Source organism: Diabrotica virgifera, chromosome 4 (genome assembly GCF_917563875.1).
Source record: "Diabrotica virgifera virgifera chromosome 4, PGI_DIABVI_V3a".
Lineage (NCBI taxonomy): Eukaryota > Metazoa > Arthropoda > Insecta > Coleoptera > Chrysomelidae > Diabrotica > Diabrotica virgifera.
Genome location: NC_065446.1, coordinates 242,771,713 through 242,790,346, shown reverse-complemented (window position 1 = coordinate 242,790,346; position 18,634 = coordinate 242,771,713). Strand labels below are relative to the sequence as shown.

The 18,634-nt window shown below is 32.6% G+C and overlaps 1 protein-coding gene across 1 annotated transcript in view; it reads right to left on the bottom strand.

Moving 5' to 3' along the window:
* Window positions 1-18,103, bottom strand: part of LOC114347214 (UDP-glycosyltransferase UGT5) — a 29,769-nt gene extending 11,666 nt beyond the window's left edge. Inside the window, exon 1 of the mRNA XM_028297946.2 lies at window positions 17,607-18,103. Coding sequence (XP_028153747.1) covers window positions 17,607-17,862 — 256 coding nt within the window. The 5' untranslated portion in view covers window positions 17,863-18,103. The remainder of the gene's footprint in view (window positions 1-17,606) is intronic.
* Between the last annotated feature and the right edge of the window lie 531 nt (window positions 18,104-18,634).

Genomic DNA, 18,634 nt, shown 5'->3' with positions numbered 1-18,634 from the left:
TATCGATAAACACTAAACATGACCCTCCAACCCACCCCCTGGAGGTGGGGTGGGGGGTAACTTTAAAATCTTAAATAGCAACCCCCATTTTATTGCAGATTCGAATTCGTCATGAAAAATTAAGCAACATTTATTCGAAACATTTTTTAAAAATGCTGATAGATGGCGCTAATAAAGCGCCATCTATCAACAATTCTAAAAAATGTTTCGAATAAATGTTGCTTAGTTTTTCATGACAAATCCGAATCTGTAATAAAAAGTGGGGGTTGATATTTAATATTTTAAAGTTACCCCCCACCCCACCTCCATGGGGTGGGTTGGAGGGTGTTTAAACATAACCCCCATAACATTATGTTTAGTGTTATTCGATAGGTTTTTGAAAAGTATTAAAAAAAATTTGTTTGGTTTCTCATTTGGAAGTGTATTTCTCGAGATATTAGACCGTTTCTATAATTTACCCATGGTATCAGGATAAATCATTTTTCCCAATTATAGCGCCATCTATCCACAGTTCGAAAAACTGTCTTGAATAAAAGTTGCTTACTTTTACGTAACGAATCCAAATCTGCAAGAAAATCTAGAGGTTTCCATTTGAGATTTTAAAGTTACCCCCCCCCACCCCACCTCCAGGGGGTGTAGTGGAGGTTGGTGTTTGGTGTCTTTGGATAGATTTTTTAAAATGATTGAACACGTATTTTTCAGTTTTTCGATCCGATGTTTAGTTTGCGAAATATTCGACCGTTCCACTACTTTTGGGACACCTTGTATATAGGGTGAGGCAGATAACTGGCCTATTAGAAATATCTCGAGAAATAAAGGCAACAGAATCATAAAAATTGGAATGTAGGGGTTTTGAAGGATGATCTATTAAATGAAAATATTTTCATCTCTTTGCAACTTCCGGTTATACCGGAACTTAACTTCGTTTTTTTTAATGGGACACCCTGTATATTTTTATATTTTTGGATTCTCATCAATATCTTCTTTCTTAAAATATGAGGTTTTGTAATATTATACAGGGTATTTTAAAAGATATTTACGTTTTTTTATTAATTTCGTAGCAATATGCAAACCCTGTAGAATTGTAACAGTTTGACATTAAAAACTCTGCTTACGTTCAAGTGATTTTTAATATAGTCTACTATTGTTAAGAATCATTAGTATATCTAATTTTGAAATTTTAGTATACAGGGTTGGTCGAAACTCGGAATGAATATTTTCTGAGTTTTCTTAAATGGAACACCCTGTATTTTAGTATTGTAACGAAATGATATTTCATGGTACTTTTTTATTTTATAAGTATTCCCTATACCTAATTGCTTTCATTTGTTAGTTATTGGTGATTCAATCTAAACATTAATTGCAAAAAAATACGTAAAATTTTATTAGGTTGGCCGTGAAAAAATTCAATCACAAATAATTTTTCAGAAATAAATACATATTAATCCAGACTGATCCTTAAAATTACCAATAATGGTTTAGCTATCAAAATACCTACGTAGTTAAAATTGTTGGTGTGATTAACAATTAAGCACAAATTAAAGCAGTTAGGTATAGGGAATGCTTAAGAAATAAAAAATTACCATAAAATATCATTTCCTTACAATACTAAAATACAGGGTGTTCCATTTAAGAAAACTCAGAAAATACTCATTCCGAGTTTCGACCAACCCTGTATACTAAAATTAAAAATTTAGCTATACTAATGATTCTTAACAATAGTAGGCTATATTAAAAATCATTTGAACGTAAGTAGAGTTTTATATGTCAAACTACTACAACTCTACAGGGTGTGAATGTTGCTACGAAATGAATACAAAAACATGATTATCTTTTAAAATACCCTGTATAATATTACAAAACCTTATATTTTAAGAAAGAAGACATCGAAGAGAATCCAAAAATGTAAAAATATATAGGGTGTCCCATTAAAAAAAAAAACGAAATTATAAGCAATTTCCGGTATAACCGGAAGTAGCAAATTGATGAAAATAATTTCATTAAATAGATTACTCTTCAAAGCCCCTTAATTCAAATTTTCATGATTCTGTTGCCTTTAGTTCTCGAGATATATCTAATAGGCCCTTTATTTGCCTCACCCGGTATATATAGATGTGCATCAATGTGCAAACATACGAGTTGGTCAGAACACGACTGAAGCAGTGGAAATAGGAGGTGGAGTAGTACTACTCTGGACAAATTAGCAAAATATAAGGAAAAGTTATTTACCAGCAATTTTATTGCGGGAATCGAATCTTATGATTGTATATATTAATAATATAGGTATGCAAAGTCCGCAGATTGTGTGCTATTTTTTTTATAAACAAAATGGAGCCCCCGAATAGTGTTTTTTTCAACTATTGCTCTATAACTCTGAATTTTAACGATTTTAGCTTTACACCAAAAATACTCTAATAAAAATTCACTACTGTAAGTAAATTCTGCATAGAGACATGTTTTTCCCGATTTGCTTTAACGAAAATTTTCCTCGGAAAATGCGGGTTTTCCCAACAAAATCTTTAATTTTCAACAAAAATTTTAGGTAAGTAATTATTTATCAATAATTAAATAACTTAGTGACCTAAAAGCCCTTTTGGTATAGATTATATTTCCAGAAGCCGATGGAAATTGAATAAATATTTTAGCAACAATTAAATTGTTAGTTAACAATTTACGGTCGCAATAATAACCATAATAATTCTAATACATCAGAATAACTATGATTTTTGTGTAAAAACACTATATCTAACGTATTTTACAGAATTGAAATTGGACTATTTAAGCTACCTCAGGAATATTTTAAAATTATAAACAATTTTTTGGCTTATAAACAAATATGATATCTTGGCAACCATTAAATTAAATTAAATTAAATCATAGGCGTAACCAGGATGATCCTAAGGGGGGGGGTTACAACTACTGGAAGGTCTCTGAGGGCTATGGTGTTAAGCGTATAGAGCTCAAAGTACATCCCAGTGGGGGGGGGGGGGGGGTTATAACCCTCAAAACCCCCCTGGTTACGCCTATGAATTAAATTATGAAAAAGTGTTCTTTTCTAAAATGAAGAGAGTGTTCTGTGGAAGAGATTTGAGTCTTGAAATGAAATTTCGCCTGATGAGATGTTACGTACTTTCTGTGCTGTTCTACGGAATGGAGTCATGGACGCTGAAAAAGATTGATACCAAAAAATTAGAGGCATTTGAACTGTGGATGTATCCCAGAATCTTGAGAATATCATGGACGGAGAGAGTCACAAACGTCGAGGCCTTGAGTAGCCCTCTGGCTAATACATCCTTTTTGGTCTCGAATTTAGATTTCTCATCCCAAAACACCCCCGCTTACCAAATTTCGTGTTATTATCCCATGCCCGTCAGCAAATATTCAAGAATAAATAAAATAAAAGTTTAACTTTGACACCCTGTATTTCGGTTATTATCAACTTTTGTACTAAGGTAAGTTAGCTTAAATCGACCTATTTTAAGCTCAGGAATCTATGGTTAAGCTATGGCCCATTCTTTACCAAACACCCTGTATATACAAGGTGTCCCAAAAGTAGCGGAACGGTCGAATATTTCGCGAACTAAACATCGGATCGGAAAACTGAGATACACCTTCTCAATTATTTTTAAAAATCTATCCAACGACATTAAACACGATTCCCCACTCTACCCCTTGGTGGTGGGGTGGGGGACAACTTTAAAATCTTAAATAGAAACCCCCAGTTTTCGTTATAGATTTGGATTCATTATATAAAAGTAAGGAACTTTTATTCGAGACATTTTTTCAAGTTATGGATAGATGGCGCTATAATCGGAAAAAACCATTTATCGTGAATCATAGGTAAATTATACAGCGTGTCCAATTAAGTCGGCATCATATGGGAAACTTTTTTATTCTTAGTTTTAGGAAAAAAAGTTATTCTTTATAAAAAGTTGTGCATGGTCTAAAACTTAAAATACAACCATCAGTTGTCAATGTTTTTAAGCCATATACGAGGTATGTCAAAAAATATGAATTTTACTCAAAAGTAAAGTAGCTTTATTTTTCGCAATATTGAAAACTGTTTTAAAAAAAGTTGTTTGGAATTAAGAACTATATTCTAATATGCAATTTCATCCTTCTAATTAAAAAAAAATTGAATTTTTTTTAAATTATGGATAACCAACATTATTTTCAGTTATTTCAATTATGATAACTATTTTATTATTAATTTTACGAAAAATACTTATTTTTTGTAAAAAGTTCTGCATGGTTAAAAAACCTTAAATACAACCATCTAATATCAAATTTGATTAATATTATACGAGGTACGTCAAAAAAGATGAAATTCCATCAAGAATAAAGTACCTTTACAGCTCAGAATATTTCAATAAGAAGGATGGAATTACATATTAGAACATGGTTTTTAGTTATAAACAACTTAACATAAGCACAATTTTCAATATTGTAAAAAATAACGGTATTTTTTAAGCACTCTTGAGCAAATTCATATTTTTTGATATACGTCGTATAAAATTGACAAAATTTGATATAAGATGGTTGTATTTTAGGTGTTAGACACTGCAGAACATTTTATAAAGAATAACTGTTTTTCATAAAATTAATAATAAAAGAGTTATCATAACTCAAACAAATAACTAAAAATAATGTTGGTTGGTAAAATTTTCAATTTTTTTTTCTATTAGAAGGATGAAATTGCATATTAAAATATAGTTCTTAATTCCAAACAACTTTTTATTATAACAATTTTCAATATTGTGAAAAATAAAGCTACTTTACTCTTGAGTAAAGTTCATATTTTTTGACATTCCTCGTATACGGTTTAAAAAAATTGATAACTGATGGTTGTATTTTAAGTTTTAGACCAGGCACAACTTTTCATAAAGAATAACTTTTTTCCATAAAACTAAGAATAAAAAAGTTTCCTATATGATGCCGACTTAATTGGACACGCTGTAGAAACGGTCTAATATCTCGAGAAATACACTTCCAAATGAAAAGCCAGAAAATACTTGTTTAATATTTTTCAAAAATCTATCGAACCACACTAAATATGACCCTCCACCCCACTCCCTAGAGGTGGGGTGGGGGTTAACTTTAAAATCTTAAAAAGCAAACTCGATTTTTATTACAGATTTGGATTGGTCATGAAAAATTATGCAACATTGATTCGACACATTTTTTAGAATAATTGTTGATATGGCGCTATACCAGGAAAAAGACGATTCATTAGCGCCGTCTACCAACAATTCTAAAAAATGTTTCGAATAAATGTTGCTTAATTTTTCATGACGAATACAAATCCGCAATAAAAAATGTAGGTTGCTATTGAATATTTTAAAGTTACCCCCACACCACCTTTAGGGGGTGAGGTGGAGGGCTATGTTTAGCGTTATTCGATAGATGTTTAAAAAACATTAAATACATATTGTTTCTGAATAAAAATGTATACTATTTTTATTCGGTTGCAATGCAAAGGCAAAACTGTATTATTTTTCACTTAGTGTAGAGTGCGCAAACTAGCACTCTCTACACTAAGTGAAAAATAAGACAGTTTTGCCTTCGCATTGCAACTGAATAAAAATGGTATACATTTTTATTTTTATTAGTATTACTCCTATACAGTAACTAGGTCCATTTTCCGTTGGAATTTTACCAAGCTGTAGACGTGGTTGTGAATTGCAACTTTTAGAATTCCCTCTTGTCTTCACTGCAACATCCATCTGGCTTGCAATTTTTAGAAGCCATGGAGGTGTCACCAGGAAAATGGTCCAATAAGTTTTTCAATTAAATATCTTTTAAAATATTTATTTATTAAATATTTTATTAGGTTGAAAAACTTTGATTTACATATTTTTTGGTTTTTCATTTGGAAGTGTATTTCTGGAAGATATTAGACCGTTTCTATAATTTACCTATGGTATCACGATAAATTGTTTTTTCCGATTATAGCGCCATCTATCCATAACTCTAAAATAAAAACTGGGGGTTTCTATTTAAGATTTCAAAATTACCCTCACCCCACTTCTAGGGGGTGGAGTGGGGGGTCGGGTTTGGTGTCATTCGATAGATTTTTGAAAATAATTAAATATGTATTTTTCAGTTTTTCGATACGATGTTTATTTCGAGAAATATGCGACCGTTCCGCTAATTTTGGGACACCCTATATATTATATACATTGTAAATCATGATTTGGGAGTGCTCCTTGTAACATTCAACATGTCTTGGATTGTTTATTTATTTCTATAGTTTATTTTTTAACCAGGAGGAGTAAACTAAAAAGACAAATTCACACCCATGAAAGTCACTAGAATAACAACCAAATACATCTTCTTTTTTGGTTGATCTAGTCGGCCCTCAAGAGTAATCCATAAATATTATATTAAATTAATACGTCGCTAAAGAGTTCCAAAAACAACTGCTTTTTATATAAAAGTAGACTAACAATCTAAAAATTAAAGGAATAACACAGAAAACACAAAAATCGCAGATATAACTTAATTAACCTATGAAATGTCACTAGTGTCAAAATTTGATAAATGTCATTAGTGTCAAAATTTTATAACAGTGGAGTAAACTTGCCTGCGGTTGGACCAATTACAAACAAGCAATACAGCGCGGTAAATTTGAATCACTCCTCTTGGTTAAAAAACAAACAATAGTGCATCTTTATTGTGATTTTAGTATAGTCGTTTCGTCAGCTCACAAGAACGTTAGCTAACCAAACAAATCTTCACTTTTCACAAATAATTAATAATAATTCTTACTGCCAACAAAACTCCATGGAAATAACAACGAAGCCACTTCATTCACAATTATTCAATATTATGGTTATATAATTAATAATTACCTAATTATACAACCAGTTTAGTGGCACGTTCATTATTTCTACTTTCTACAGTAAAACTTACATTTTTCATGGCTAATTTGATAATTTATAGTAGGTACTAACTAAGGCCACTTGAAATCCATTCCTTATATGGATAACATAATTTAAAACAACTGATCGAAGCCAAGGACTGAGGACTTATCCTACAAATAAACAAAAAAATATTGGAGTACCTATCCTTGGGTTAAATGGTACAGATAATGAAATGCGAGGTGATGATACGTAATTATCTGCCCACTTTTTAATAGCTTATCTACTTAACCTAATTCTAAAATGCAAGTGGGCTAAAATCTTTTTTGTTTAACTTTAATAGCGTAAAGATGGTTTTTACACTTTTTTAATTTAACCTAAACCGTGAACAAATCAAATCCCGGGCTCAAGCCCTTCTTCTCCATTGGGCACACTGGGCACGTGCCCAGGGCCCCGAATCAATTGGGGCTCCCTAGCCTCTACTCGATTACGTAAATGATAACCGAATCTAAGCACGGAAAAAATATAGGTGAAATATAAGAAAAATATATCTTAGATACATATGTGTAATACTTGTATCAGGCTAGTATCATAGCAGTATCAGAGGTGACACCGTTCTTAAGGGGGGGGGGGGGGGTATGGTTTGAAATATTTAATTTTTTTATTATTTCAAATAAAAGTGCATACTTTCAAGAATACACTCTGAAAATTTCAAAATAATCGGAGTAAAATTACCAGAGATACAGGGTGTTGAATATCCCTACATTCGACTCGCTTTGCCGCGACTTCGCGCCAGCACGCTTGAGCGTAGTGAGAAACGTTAAACAACTGTTCGCCTTCTCTTTTGTAGATTATTCCTCGATTCAAAAAACATATTCCAATGTGCATCACTTTACGATTTGGCAGACAAATAAGAAGATGAAGATGCAGTTGTCAAAACTTTAAACGCATTTTTCTCAAAACTGCTTTTTCAAATGCGGTGGACATTGTAACTGAAAAACTACTAGGCCGATCTACCTGATATTTTGCACAGATTTTCTTTGGACATTTCATGAGGTAACAACGTCGAGATATTTTTCTTTTTTTGCTTATTTTTTGTTCGACAATAATAAATCTGTTGATTTTCACAAAATTTTTACCAAAAATTTAATTTTTTTGATTTCTGAGTGATACCAAGAATTCAAAAATCATTAAAAATAAAAAAACTCGACGTTGTGATCTCGTGAAACTCATAAGATAATAAAATCTTTTTGAATTTTTTGTTTCGTATGATCGAGTGTCGAGTTCTGATGTCCACCGCAAAATCCATTTTTTTGTGAGCTGCCTGTCAAAATTTGTCACCAATGGATTATTTTCAATATTTTGGATTGAATTTTTTTCTAACATATTCTTTGAATTGTATGCTTATTTAATTTAAAAATAAAATAATTCTACCATAGCTTCGAAAAAAATTTACAAAAATGTGCTTGATATGTTGATTTCAAACCATACCCCCTCCTTAAAATGATTCAGAAAATGTATAACTTTTTTCCGGGCTCCACTTACCTTTGAAATGTGCTGACATAACATTTAGGTTTAAAAAAAGTTGTTAAAAGCCTTTCACAAACAAGATGTGAAGAACCAGACGTAGAAGCTCACGCCAGACATTTTTTTGATGACTGCACCATCAGTCCAACTGAATGGAAAAGAACGATTCAGTGTCGAAACCTCTATCCCCATAATTGATAGTCAACGCTTTGGATTTTTTTTCCCTTAAAAGCTCTAAATTCCAAAGAGTTGAAGCAAAGCTGCAAATAATTAGCTGAAATCTATTATGAAGACGTAAACGAGAAAGTGTTAGAAATTAAATGTCTGCTTTTACCAGAATATCTACTTGAAAATTAATCAAAGTAAAAATGAAAGAATTGTAATAAGTAGTGTGTTGTTACTGTCTTCTAGGTCGTAATTAATTAAAACTCTCTTCTTAGTTCAAATACATTATATTATTTACACTCAACTCCATCAATGACTAACCATAACAATCTGTTTACATATATCAGTAGCGACCTACCTTACATTAATTAAATACTGAGTACAATAATCTTTCTCCACCGAGTTAATGTTTATATACACATTTAAATAATAACAAAACATGACAATTCAATGTTACTTGCGGTTATTGAATCCAAGAACAGATACTACATGGATTAATGACTTTGAATGAGTTTTAAACATATTTTGTACAGGGTGATATTATAATGCCACAGAATTCAGCGGCAGAATTCTTAAAGAAGGGACGTATTTGGTGCTCCGAGATATTTACCCGAAAAATACGGGCTATTTCGAGAATTTAATACGGGAACGTTTTACCGAAGAGCGGAATATGTAGTTGGCGTAAAGTGATTACGGAATTGTGGCAATCGCCTAATTATTGTTTCAGAACAAAAAGAAATTGCGAAATTCACATTGTTTAGTTTTAGTGTTTACAATCATTAACAATATTCGAAAACCCATTAAAAGATGATAAGAACGTGCAAAAACTGATACGGTAAGAACTGCTTTTAATACGGTGGATAGAGGAACGAGTTCCGAGCGGAGGAAGCGACGAGCTCCTTTTACGCTATCGTGTTAAAAATTTTGTGTAGGTACCGGTAGCCCAGTCGGGATAGCATTTTACCTTGCATTACGAGCTGCCCCAAATTTTATTTTTCGAATCCTTAGGGGGTTCAATAGTAGTATATATTTAAAATCTCGACTGAATTCCACCGTTGCGTTAGCCGCCATCTTAATTTTAAACAAGAAAATTTTTGCTCGATATCTCCGCCATTTTCAACTTTTCGACAAAAAGTATATACACTAAAATTGTTGAAAATGAGATTTTCTCTAATTTCGTTTATTATAATTTTTTTCGTGCGGTCTATATTTTCTGAGTTATAGTGACAGTTAGAGCATAATTATTAAATTATTGAATTATCTCGTTTATTATTAGTTTTACAACAAATATGTACCTACACAAAAATAAATAGAATTAAATTTTGTACAATTTTGATCTCTTTCATTTTTTTGATAAAATCAATATTTAAGGTGGTCCGTATGCGGTAAAAGTGCGAGCGTAAGACCTGATTGATTTTATAGCAATGGTTTTTGTTCAATATCTCCGCCATTTTCAACTTTTCGACAAAAAGTGTAAGGACTGAAATTGTTGCAATTACGATTTACTACAATTTTTCGAAAATACCAGTGACGGGTCTTCGAGGGGGGGGGGGATGTGGAAATTCCCCCAACAGGGTCCAAAATTAAAAAAAAGGAATGTGTGTGTACTTTGTACGTACGTAAGAAGTTATACTTCTACTACATATTATGTGATTCTTAAGACAATACCAAAAATTTAAAAAAAATAAAAGAATAAAACGCACACAAACACATTGAAAAATGCCACAAAGAAAAAATGATTTCTGAACGATAATAATTGTTGGCAAAAATTTTAAATACGCATTTTCTGAAAAAAAAAATATATAACAAATATACTTACAATCATAAAATGCATAAAAAAATAAAAATAATAAAAACTTGCATCGGGAATTAAACCCGTGAATTTCGGGGCGCTTTGATTCGTAATCGAAGCCTAGACTCACTCTTTTAACTATGTATAATGGGAAATAAGCCGCAATATTATTAAAAAATGATTTTTAATAACGTTTCGACGCCCAAATCGGGTGCCGTTGTCAAAATACAAAATACTACTAACATAAACAAAAATGTTGTTGCTTAGTAAAAAAATTCTTCTAATAATTTATTTAATTTGACTCATTTATATCGGCAATTCAGATACATATAATACATTTTATAGTAGAAGACTTTAAAATGATATTGCCAATATTTATGAGTTGCGCTCCTGGGACGACTTTACTGAAAGATAGTTCATTCGATTACATGAAATCAACCCCAACTCGGGTTGATAATAATAATAATGTTGCGGCTTATTTCCCATTATAAATAGTTAAAATTGTAAAAATGCCACAAGAAAATAGCTTCAGAACAACTAGACTCACTCGTCCAATTCCACATTATTTGTCATGTGGAAAAATAGGGTAACTGAACGTTTTACTGTTTGACAGTTGTTTTGAACATAATTAAATCATGTAGTTTAAATTTTGTGGAAGAAAATATTAAAATATAACAAAACAGTAAGAAAACAATATATTAGATGAAGATTGGTAGAACTTTTGTTGGTAATCAAATAAAGTATGTAAATCAAAGCATTACATACCTACTAGATAAATAAATCTACGCCAAAAAATCATAATTTAAAAATAAAAATCGGACCTAATTTGGGATTTCTCTCTAAAATCCCCATTCTTGAGAAAATAAATGTACAGTAGAGCGTCGATTATCCGAACGTCGATCAACCGAACGACCGCTTATTCGAACTATCGACTCCCGCGTCCCGCACTCGAATACCGAGCAAGCGTTAGTAATTGACGCCTAAAATATCTTCAATTTTCTTCAATATTGTATCCAAAAATAATTATGTTGTTGCAAAGACTGCACTTTTTTGTTTAGTTGCTAGTTGTCATTATCAAGATATAAATAAATATGTAGGTATATAAATATGGATTCTATTCACTTGTGGATAAATATGTATGACTATAAATATGTATCAATATATTGTAGTTCGACTATCCGAACAAATCGGTTTTCCGAACACCTATGTCCCCCAATTAGTTCGGATAATCGACGCTCTACTGTATTTCAACCTAATCCAAATGTATAATTACAATATGATTATAATAAAAACTACTTACCAAATTAGAATGAGTTTTCCTTGTCCAAAATAGTCCAAAAGTCCAAAAATATAGGTATATGAAAACTATTTAAAAAGGCAGTATAACTATTAACTAACTTTTGTTTGTTGTTTCTTTTCACACAAATTTTAAAACGCAACAACCATAAATAATCTAACTACAGCTGTGCCACAGCCGCCATATTGAATAATTTTTGACATGTCATTTGAACATCCAATCAGAACAAAGTTATAATGCGCATGCGCCGGAATCATAGGTTTTAACATATAAAAATTCACCCTCATATCGCCGGTAAAGAAGTATAACTTCAAAAAAAATTGTTGAAATATTAAAATATATTAGCTGACATGAAACCTAAAATATCGATAGACAAATTCAACCAACAAAATCCGCTAGTTAATAAAATTAAGTGAACTTAATGCATATGTTATTATTTATGACTTTTATGGACTTAGTTTGGTTGGTGTTTCATTTGAAATTTCAAAAATTGTATAAAGTATAATTCTCTTTATTTTTGTTTATGTACAATTATGTCGAAAAGTTGAAAATGGCGGAAATATTAAGCAACAACGGTTCTCCTTTAAAATCAATATGGCGGCTAATGCAACCGCGGAATTCAGTCGAGATTTTAAATTTACACTACTATTGATCTCACCTAAAGGATAGAATTACAAAATTTGGGGCAGCTCCAATACAAGATTCAATCCAATAATTATGCTCCCCCCACCACTTTTTACTATTTTCCCACTTTTCCCACAAAAAAATTGTTAAAAAGAAATTGTAGGAAATTATATTTGGATCAATTTTAGTTGAAAATGGCGTAGATAGTGAACAAAAACAATTGCTATAAATTCAATCAAGTCTTACGCTCGCGCCATTACTGCATACGTACTTCCTTAAATATTCATTTTAGAAAAAAAATGAAAGAAATCAAAATTGTGTAGAATTTAATCCTCTCTATATTTTTATAGGAACACTTTTGTCGTAAAACTAATAATAAAAGAGATAATTCCATAATTATGCTCTGCCACTATTTTCCGCCATAACTCGGAAAATATCGACCGCACGAAAAATTGTATTAATATAAATTATAGAAAATCACATTTTCAACAATTTTTGTTCTTATACTTTTTGTCGAAAAGTTGAAAATGGCGGAAGTATTGAGCAAAAACGGTTCTCGTTTAAAATCAAGATGGCGGCTAACGCAAAGGCGGAATTCAGTCGAGATATTAAATTTACACCACTATTGACCCCCCTAAAGATAAGAAAAATAAAATTTGGGGCAGCTCCTAATGCAAGGTTAGGCCTGTTATTCGTCTAACACGACTGGACTACGGGGGCGTGTGAGAAGTTACTGAAATGTCGTCGGATCAAAGAAAAATGGACAGGGTGATGACATTGTTGGAAGATTTAGCATCCGCTGTGAAGGATATTAAAAGGGAACGAGGAAGTTATGCAGAAGAAATTAGAATATTGAGAGAAGAAAATAAAAAAATATGAAAGAAAACAAAGAAATTAAAAAAGAGAATGAGCAAGCTAGAAGAGATGTAAGATATTTAACAAGTAGGGTTGAGTATTTAGAGAAAGAAAGCAAAAAAGCCAACGTGATTATAACCGGTGTTATACGCATGACTCAGACATTTTAAAAGAGGTGATGGAAAACATGATTGAGAAGACTATGAATATAAAAGTGGATATTAAGGTGATACAGTAGCGATCAACAGGTAGCCAAAACGCGTTCCAAGAGTGCGGCTATAATTTTGAATATTTTTTCGAGATATTTGGTACACGTATTCGTAATATAATAAAGAAGGCGGTACAGAGACCAATTTGAAAAATATATTAATATGTGGAAATTACTCTGTAATTAAATATAATATTAAAAAAACGAGCCTATACCTGCACCGCCATTAAGAAGAACAAAAAAATACACTTTCTTCAAATAAACTTTTTTATCCGATGCCTAGATTTTGTGTCATTTTGGAACTAGTAATGAAATAAAAAATTTTAGTAGTTCCAAAATGACACAAAATCTAGGCATCGGATAAAAAAGTTTATTTGAAGGAAGTGTATTTTTTTGTTCTTCTTAATGGCGGTACAGGCTCGTTTTTTAACATTGTATTTAATTACAGAGTAATTTCCACATATTAATATATTTTTTAAATTGGGCCCTGTACCGCCATTCTTTATTCTATTACGAATACGTGTGCCAAATATCTCGAAAAAATATTCAAAATTACAGCCGCAATCTTGGAACGCGTTTTCGCTACCTGTTGATCGCTACTTTTTCCTCTTAAGGCAACTGTAAAAGTGGGAGAGGAAAAATGTTTACTGCACTTGGAAACCGCAGATAAGAGGAAGGTAATGTAAAATAAAAAAACTATGGGATTTTAAGGAAGAACAGATTTATATAAATGATGATCTAACAGTAGCGGAGATGGAAATGAAGAGCGAATTATGGAAAAAAGCTCAAGAAGCTAGGAGAGAGGGCAAGTCAGTGAAGCTGGGGTTCAGGAAGCTTATAATAGAACGAAAAGCTTGGAGATGGAACAGAAAGGACGGAAAGTTGGACCAACCAAGAAACTAGAGGAGTCCGCGTGATGGGAACAACAAGATGACAAAAAAACGCTACGAACAAGGATCTGAGAGAACACACGAATGATAAATGTAAGAGGGAAAAAACAGAGAAACAATGAGCCCATTCTTAGAATAGGAACTTGTAACATGAGGAGTACGTATGAAGCTGGTGCTTTGAAGCAGATAGTCGCAGTGATGAAGCAGTATAAGTGGGATGTATTAGCAATGCAAGAAGTCATCACTATTATCACTGTGTGATAACAGTGAACGGTTACAGTTTTTTCAATAGTGAAAACGCCGATAGAATGCTGGGTACAGATTTTGTGGTAAGTGAGAGGCTACAGAGGGTCATGGTAGCCTTTGAAGCTTTATCGGAAAGGAGCTGTATGCTGAGAATCAGAGGTAAGACTAGAAAGCTAAGTTTATTAAATGTGCACGCCCCTTCAAAAACCAAAGATCAAGAAACAAAATATATGAGAATAATGAGTACATACTTTGATCATAAGGCAAAACATAAAGAGACATGGATTTCACCAGATGGCCAAACAAGGAATCAAAATGACCATATTTTGATTGAAGCTAAGCATTCGAAACAAATAACAGATGTAAGAAGCTATCGAGGAGCTGATATGGATTCCGATCATATATATTGTTGATAGCAAAAATAAGAGAAAGTATGCCGAAACCGAGATGCCAATTGGAAAGTTGAAAAAAATACGATGTTGCCAAATTGAACAACGATGACATTGCAAAGAGCTTTGAAGCAGAAATTACGAACAAGCTTAGAAGTAGGCAGTACCCTGACAATATAGACACGGAGTGGACAGAAATCGAAGAATCTTTGAAGGAATCAGCAAGTAAGCACCTAGGACAAGTAAGAAGAAAACAAGAAAAAGAATGGTTCGATGATGACTGTAGAAAAAGTTTAGAGAAAAGGAATCAGGCAAGGCAAAGAATGGTAGATGAGCCAAGTGAAAAAAATAGAAAGAAATATGAAGAAGAGAGAAGAAACACAAAGGGAATGTGTAGATATAAAAAACGGGAACACATGACTAAAAAGCTTGAAGATATTGAGCAACACTATATCAATAAGAACATTAGAAATTTATACCAAGAAGCAAAAAGAGGAAAAGAACAGTATTCAAGAGGACAAAAATTTTACAGGAGCAAAGAGGGGCACATAATAGGAGACAAGGAAGGAAAACTGGACAGGTGGAGAGAGCATTTTGAGGAACTGCTAAATGAGAGGCAGGAAGGTAATGACGAGGTTCAGATGGAAGTGATACAAGAAATCTACAACCAAGACGATGTAGTGGAGCCGCCGATAGACGAGGAAATAATGGAAGTCTTAAGAAGCATAAAAAATAACAAAAGTGCAGGTATCAACGACATCCATGAAGAGATGATTAAACATGGGGGTAAAATATTAGAAAAGAGAATATGTAGCCTGCTAAAGATGATATGGGATCAGGAAGAAATGCCAAAACAATGGAGTCAGGCTGTAACATGCCCGATATTTAAAAAGGGAGATAAATTTCAGTGTGAAAGTTACAGAGGCATCGCTTTGATTGATGTAATTTATAAAGTTCTTGCCAAGGTTATAAGAGAAAAATTAGACAGATATGTTAGTGTGCAGGTAGGTGAATATCAAGGTGGTTTTAAGAAAGGAAGATCTATCATAGATCAGATTTTCGTATTAAAGATGTTACAGAGCGGTACCTACGACCAGCAGCTAAACATGAAGCTCCTTTTTATAGATTTCAAGCAGACATATAATACAGTCGTAAGGAAACGTCTGTATCATGCACTTCGGTTAATTGGGATACCGGAGAAGTTGGTCAAACTAGTAAAAATGACACTGGAGAGAACAGAAAATCGAGTAGCACTGGAGGGTAGCCTCTCAGAAAAGTTCAAAGTACGAAGGGGTTTGAAGCAGGGAGACCCTCTGTCAACTGTCCTTTTTAATTGTGCATTAGAGGCAATATTCTACAAATTGACTGAATCAATAGTACGGTGATACAACCTACAGTACTGTATAGTAGTGAGTGTTGGATTCTGAATAAGAGAGAAGAAAATGCATTGGAAAGATTGGAACGGAGTGTGCTGAGGAAGATTTTCGGTGGTGTGAACGTGGGAGATGACGAATGGAGAAGACGGACGAATGCGGAAGTTCAAGAACTGTTTGGGAAGCCAAACTGTTTGAAAAATAACGCCCTTGGGCATTAAATTTAAATAACGACTTAGATACTGTCAAGTTGACAAATATCAACCTAAGTAAAACTATGGTTACCACAATTACTTTACTACTGGTACTGGTAAATGTACTTATTTGAAAACTATTTAATTCAAAATTCATTCAAATTTTTCGCATATAAAGAATAATTTAGTCGGACATTAAACGTTGAAGGCACCACGGGTATTATAATAATAACGCTTTCGGTCTACGTATATCCCTCGGGCCAAAGGCCCTCGGTAAATACACCATTGACCTCAAGCGTTATTATCCTTATAATACCCTTGGTACCTTAATAACTATAAGACGTGAATTTAATAAAAAGTTAATTGTTTGTTATTTATGGACGACCCAAGCAGAGAATTGACCAGGATATATTCAGTGATCCAAGTATTTTGTTGTTAAAGATGTTCAAAATTGTAAGCGTTTCATAGTAACAATATGTTATTAAAAAATCACTTTATCACTTTTCCTCTTTTCTCGATTGATTATTAGTTTTTGTTCTACATTAGATAAATTATTACAATCACGGAATAGGTACATAGTTAGTGAAACAATTATCATATTAATTAACTGAATTATTAATTAAGGCAATTAATTATACAAGTAACAGTTATCCAAGAACATTCAAAAGCCATCTTTAAAGTTAATGATGACATTGTCAAGTAAAGTTTACATATCCACACCAGTGAGAATTTTACTACACGTAATTTGCCGTGTAAAGACAGAAAAAGTAGGGATAGCCGTAAAATATTTGCGAATTATATACCGATGGCCATAAAAAGGAATAAAAATAAAGCTAAAACTTTGCATATTTATAATATGTTATTTTTCTATTCTAACAAGGTAGTGCTTTATTATAGCTATAGGCCAGGGGCCTGATTTTCCTAATGTGCCCAAGGCTTATTCCAATAGGTGAAAGACGGCCCTTGTCGGGCCCCTTCATAGGTACATGGCAAAATCAGCTTTTCACATAAATAAATTTTTTATTTATTAATAATAGTTTAAAAGATATTCGGTTTGTTTATAGGCTAAATATGACAATCATTTTCAAAACAATTCTTGATTATAGAAATGATTTTTTTAAACTTTTTGGGTGCATATGAAAAGTAAGAGTTCACATTAATGGCAAATAGTAACTATCATTCTTACCGTATTGTACATTTAACACTTCCTTTAAAACAAGCTGCCGAAACTTCCCATTCTTAGGAGGATTCTTTTCTTCAAAAACTGTTATCATAGTCACATCATGGCCAGCTTCTGCGATACCTTTTAGGAGCTCGTTTCCTAAAAAGTAGTGGCTAGGAGCTCCGTAGGGAAACAACCCCAAAACCTTCAAGGAACTCACATAATTCACACTACAAAAAACTAACACGAAACTAAATATTGCAGCCACTTTAGAACCCATAGTTCGTCTGGTATTATTTATAAAATAATACTTAACGTAACGACAACTAGAAATAATTTAACAATAGAAGTGAGTTTTTATGTAGCGTAGCATCTATCTTAGCGATAAGACAAATATTAGAATAACATTATTTTTATGATATAAGTCTCAGGGAAAAAAGATGCGTGTTACTATAGTCTATTTCAAGGTTGACGTTCAAAACAGCTGTGCGTGAGTCGAAGACTTTGATCAAAGTCGAAAGGAAGAATTTTAATTTTTAAATTTGGTTTGTTTACAGTATCTAGTATGCGTTGATGCGCCCTGAGAATGTGAACAGTGCGCATGTTCCTGCTATGTTCCTGCTGTTCACTGTCGTCAACCTTGACCAATTATGCTAATTATAGATATGTATTTAAAATACAGGGACTAATTAAAATTTCATGGAAATTTGATATTTTAAAATGTATATTTTAGTTATACACGGCGTGTTCAATAATTGAAACACATCTTTAGTCCGGAAAAACTGCAGTGGTAAATATTCTTCTTCTTCGAATGGCGCTACGCTACAACACTTTGTAAGTTGTGGCCTGCATATTCTAGTTCTTTCATTCTGCGCTTCTGTCTGATACTTTTCTTCACTGCTTGATGTATACCTAAAATCCTTTATAAAATGTATAAACTTTAATAAATTCCCTTTAAGGGCACCCAAAGGCCCATTTAACGACAATGTTAACATTATGTCATATAGCTCTGTAACCAAAGCACTTAGAGACCTAATTTTTGTTTTATTTTG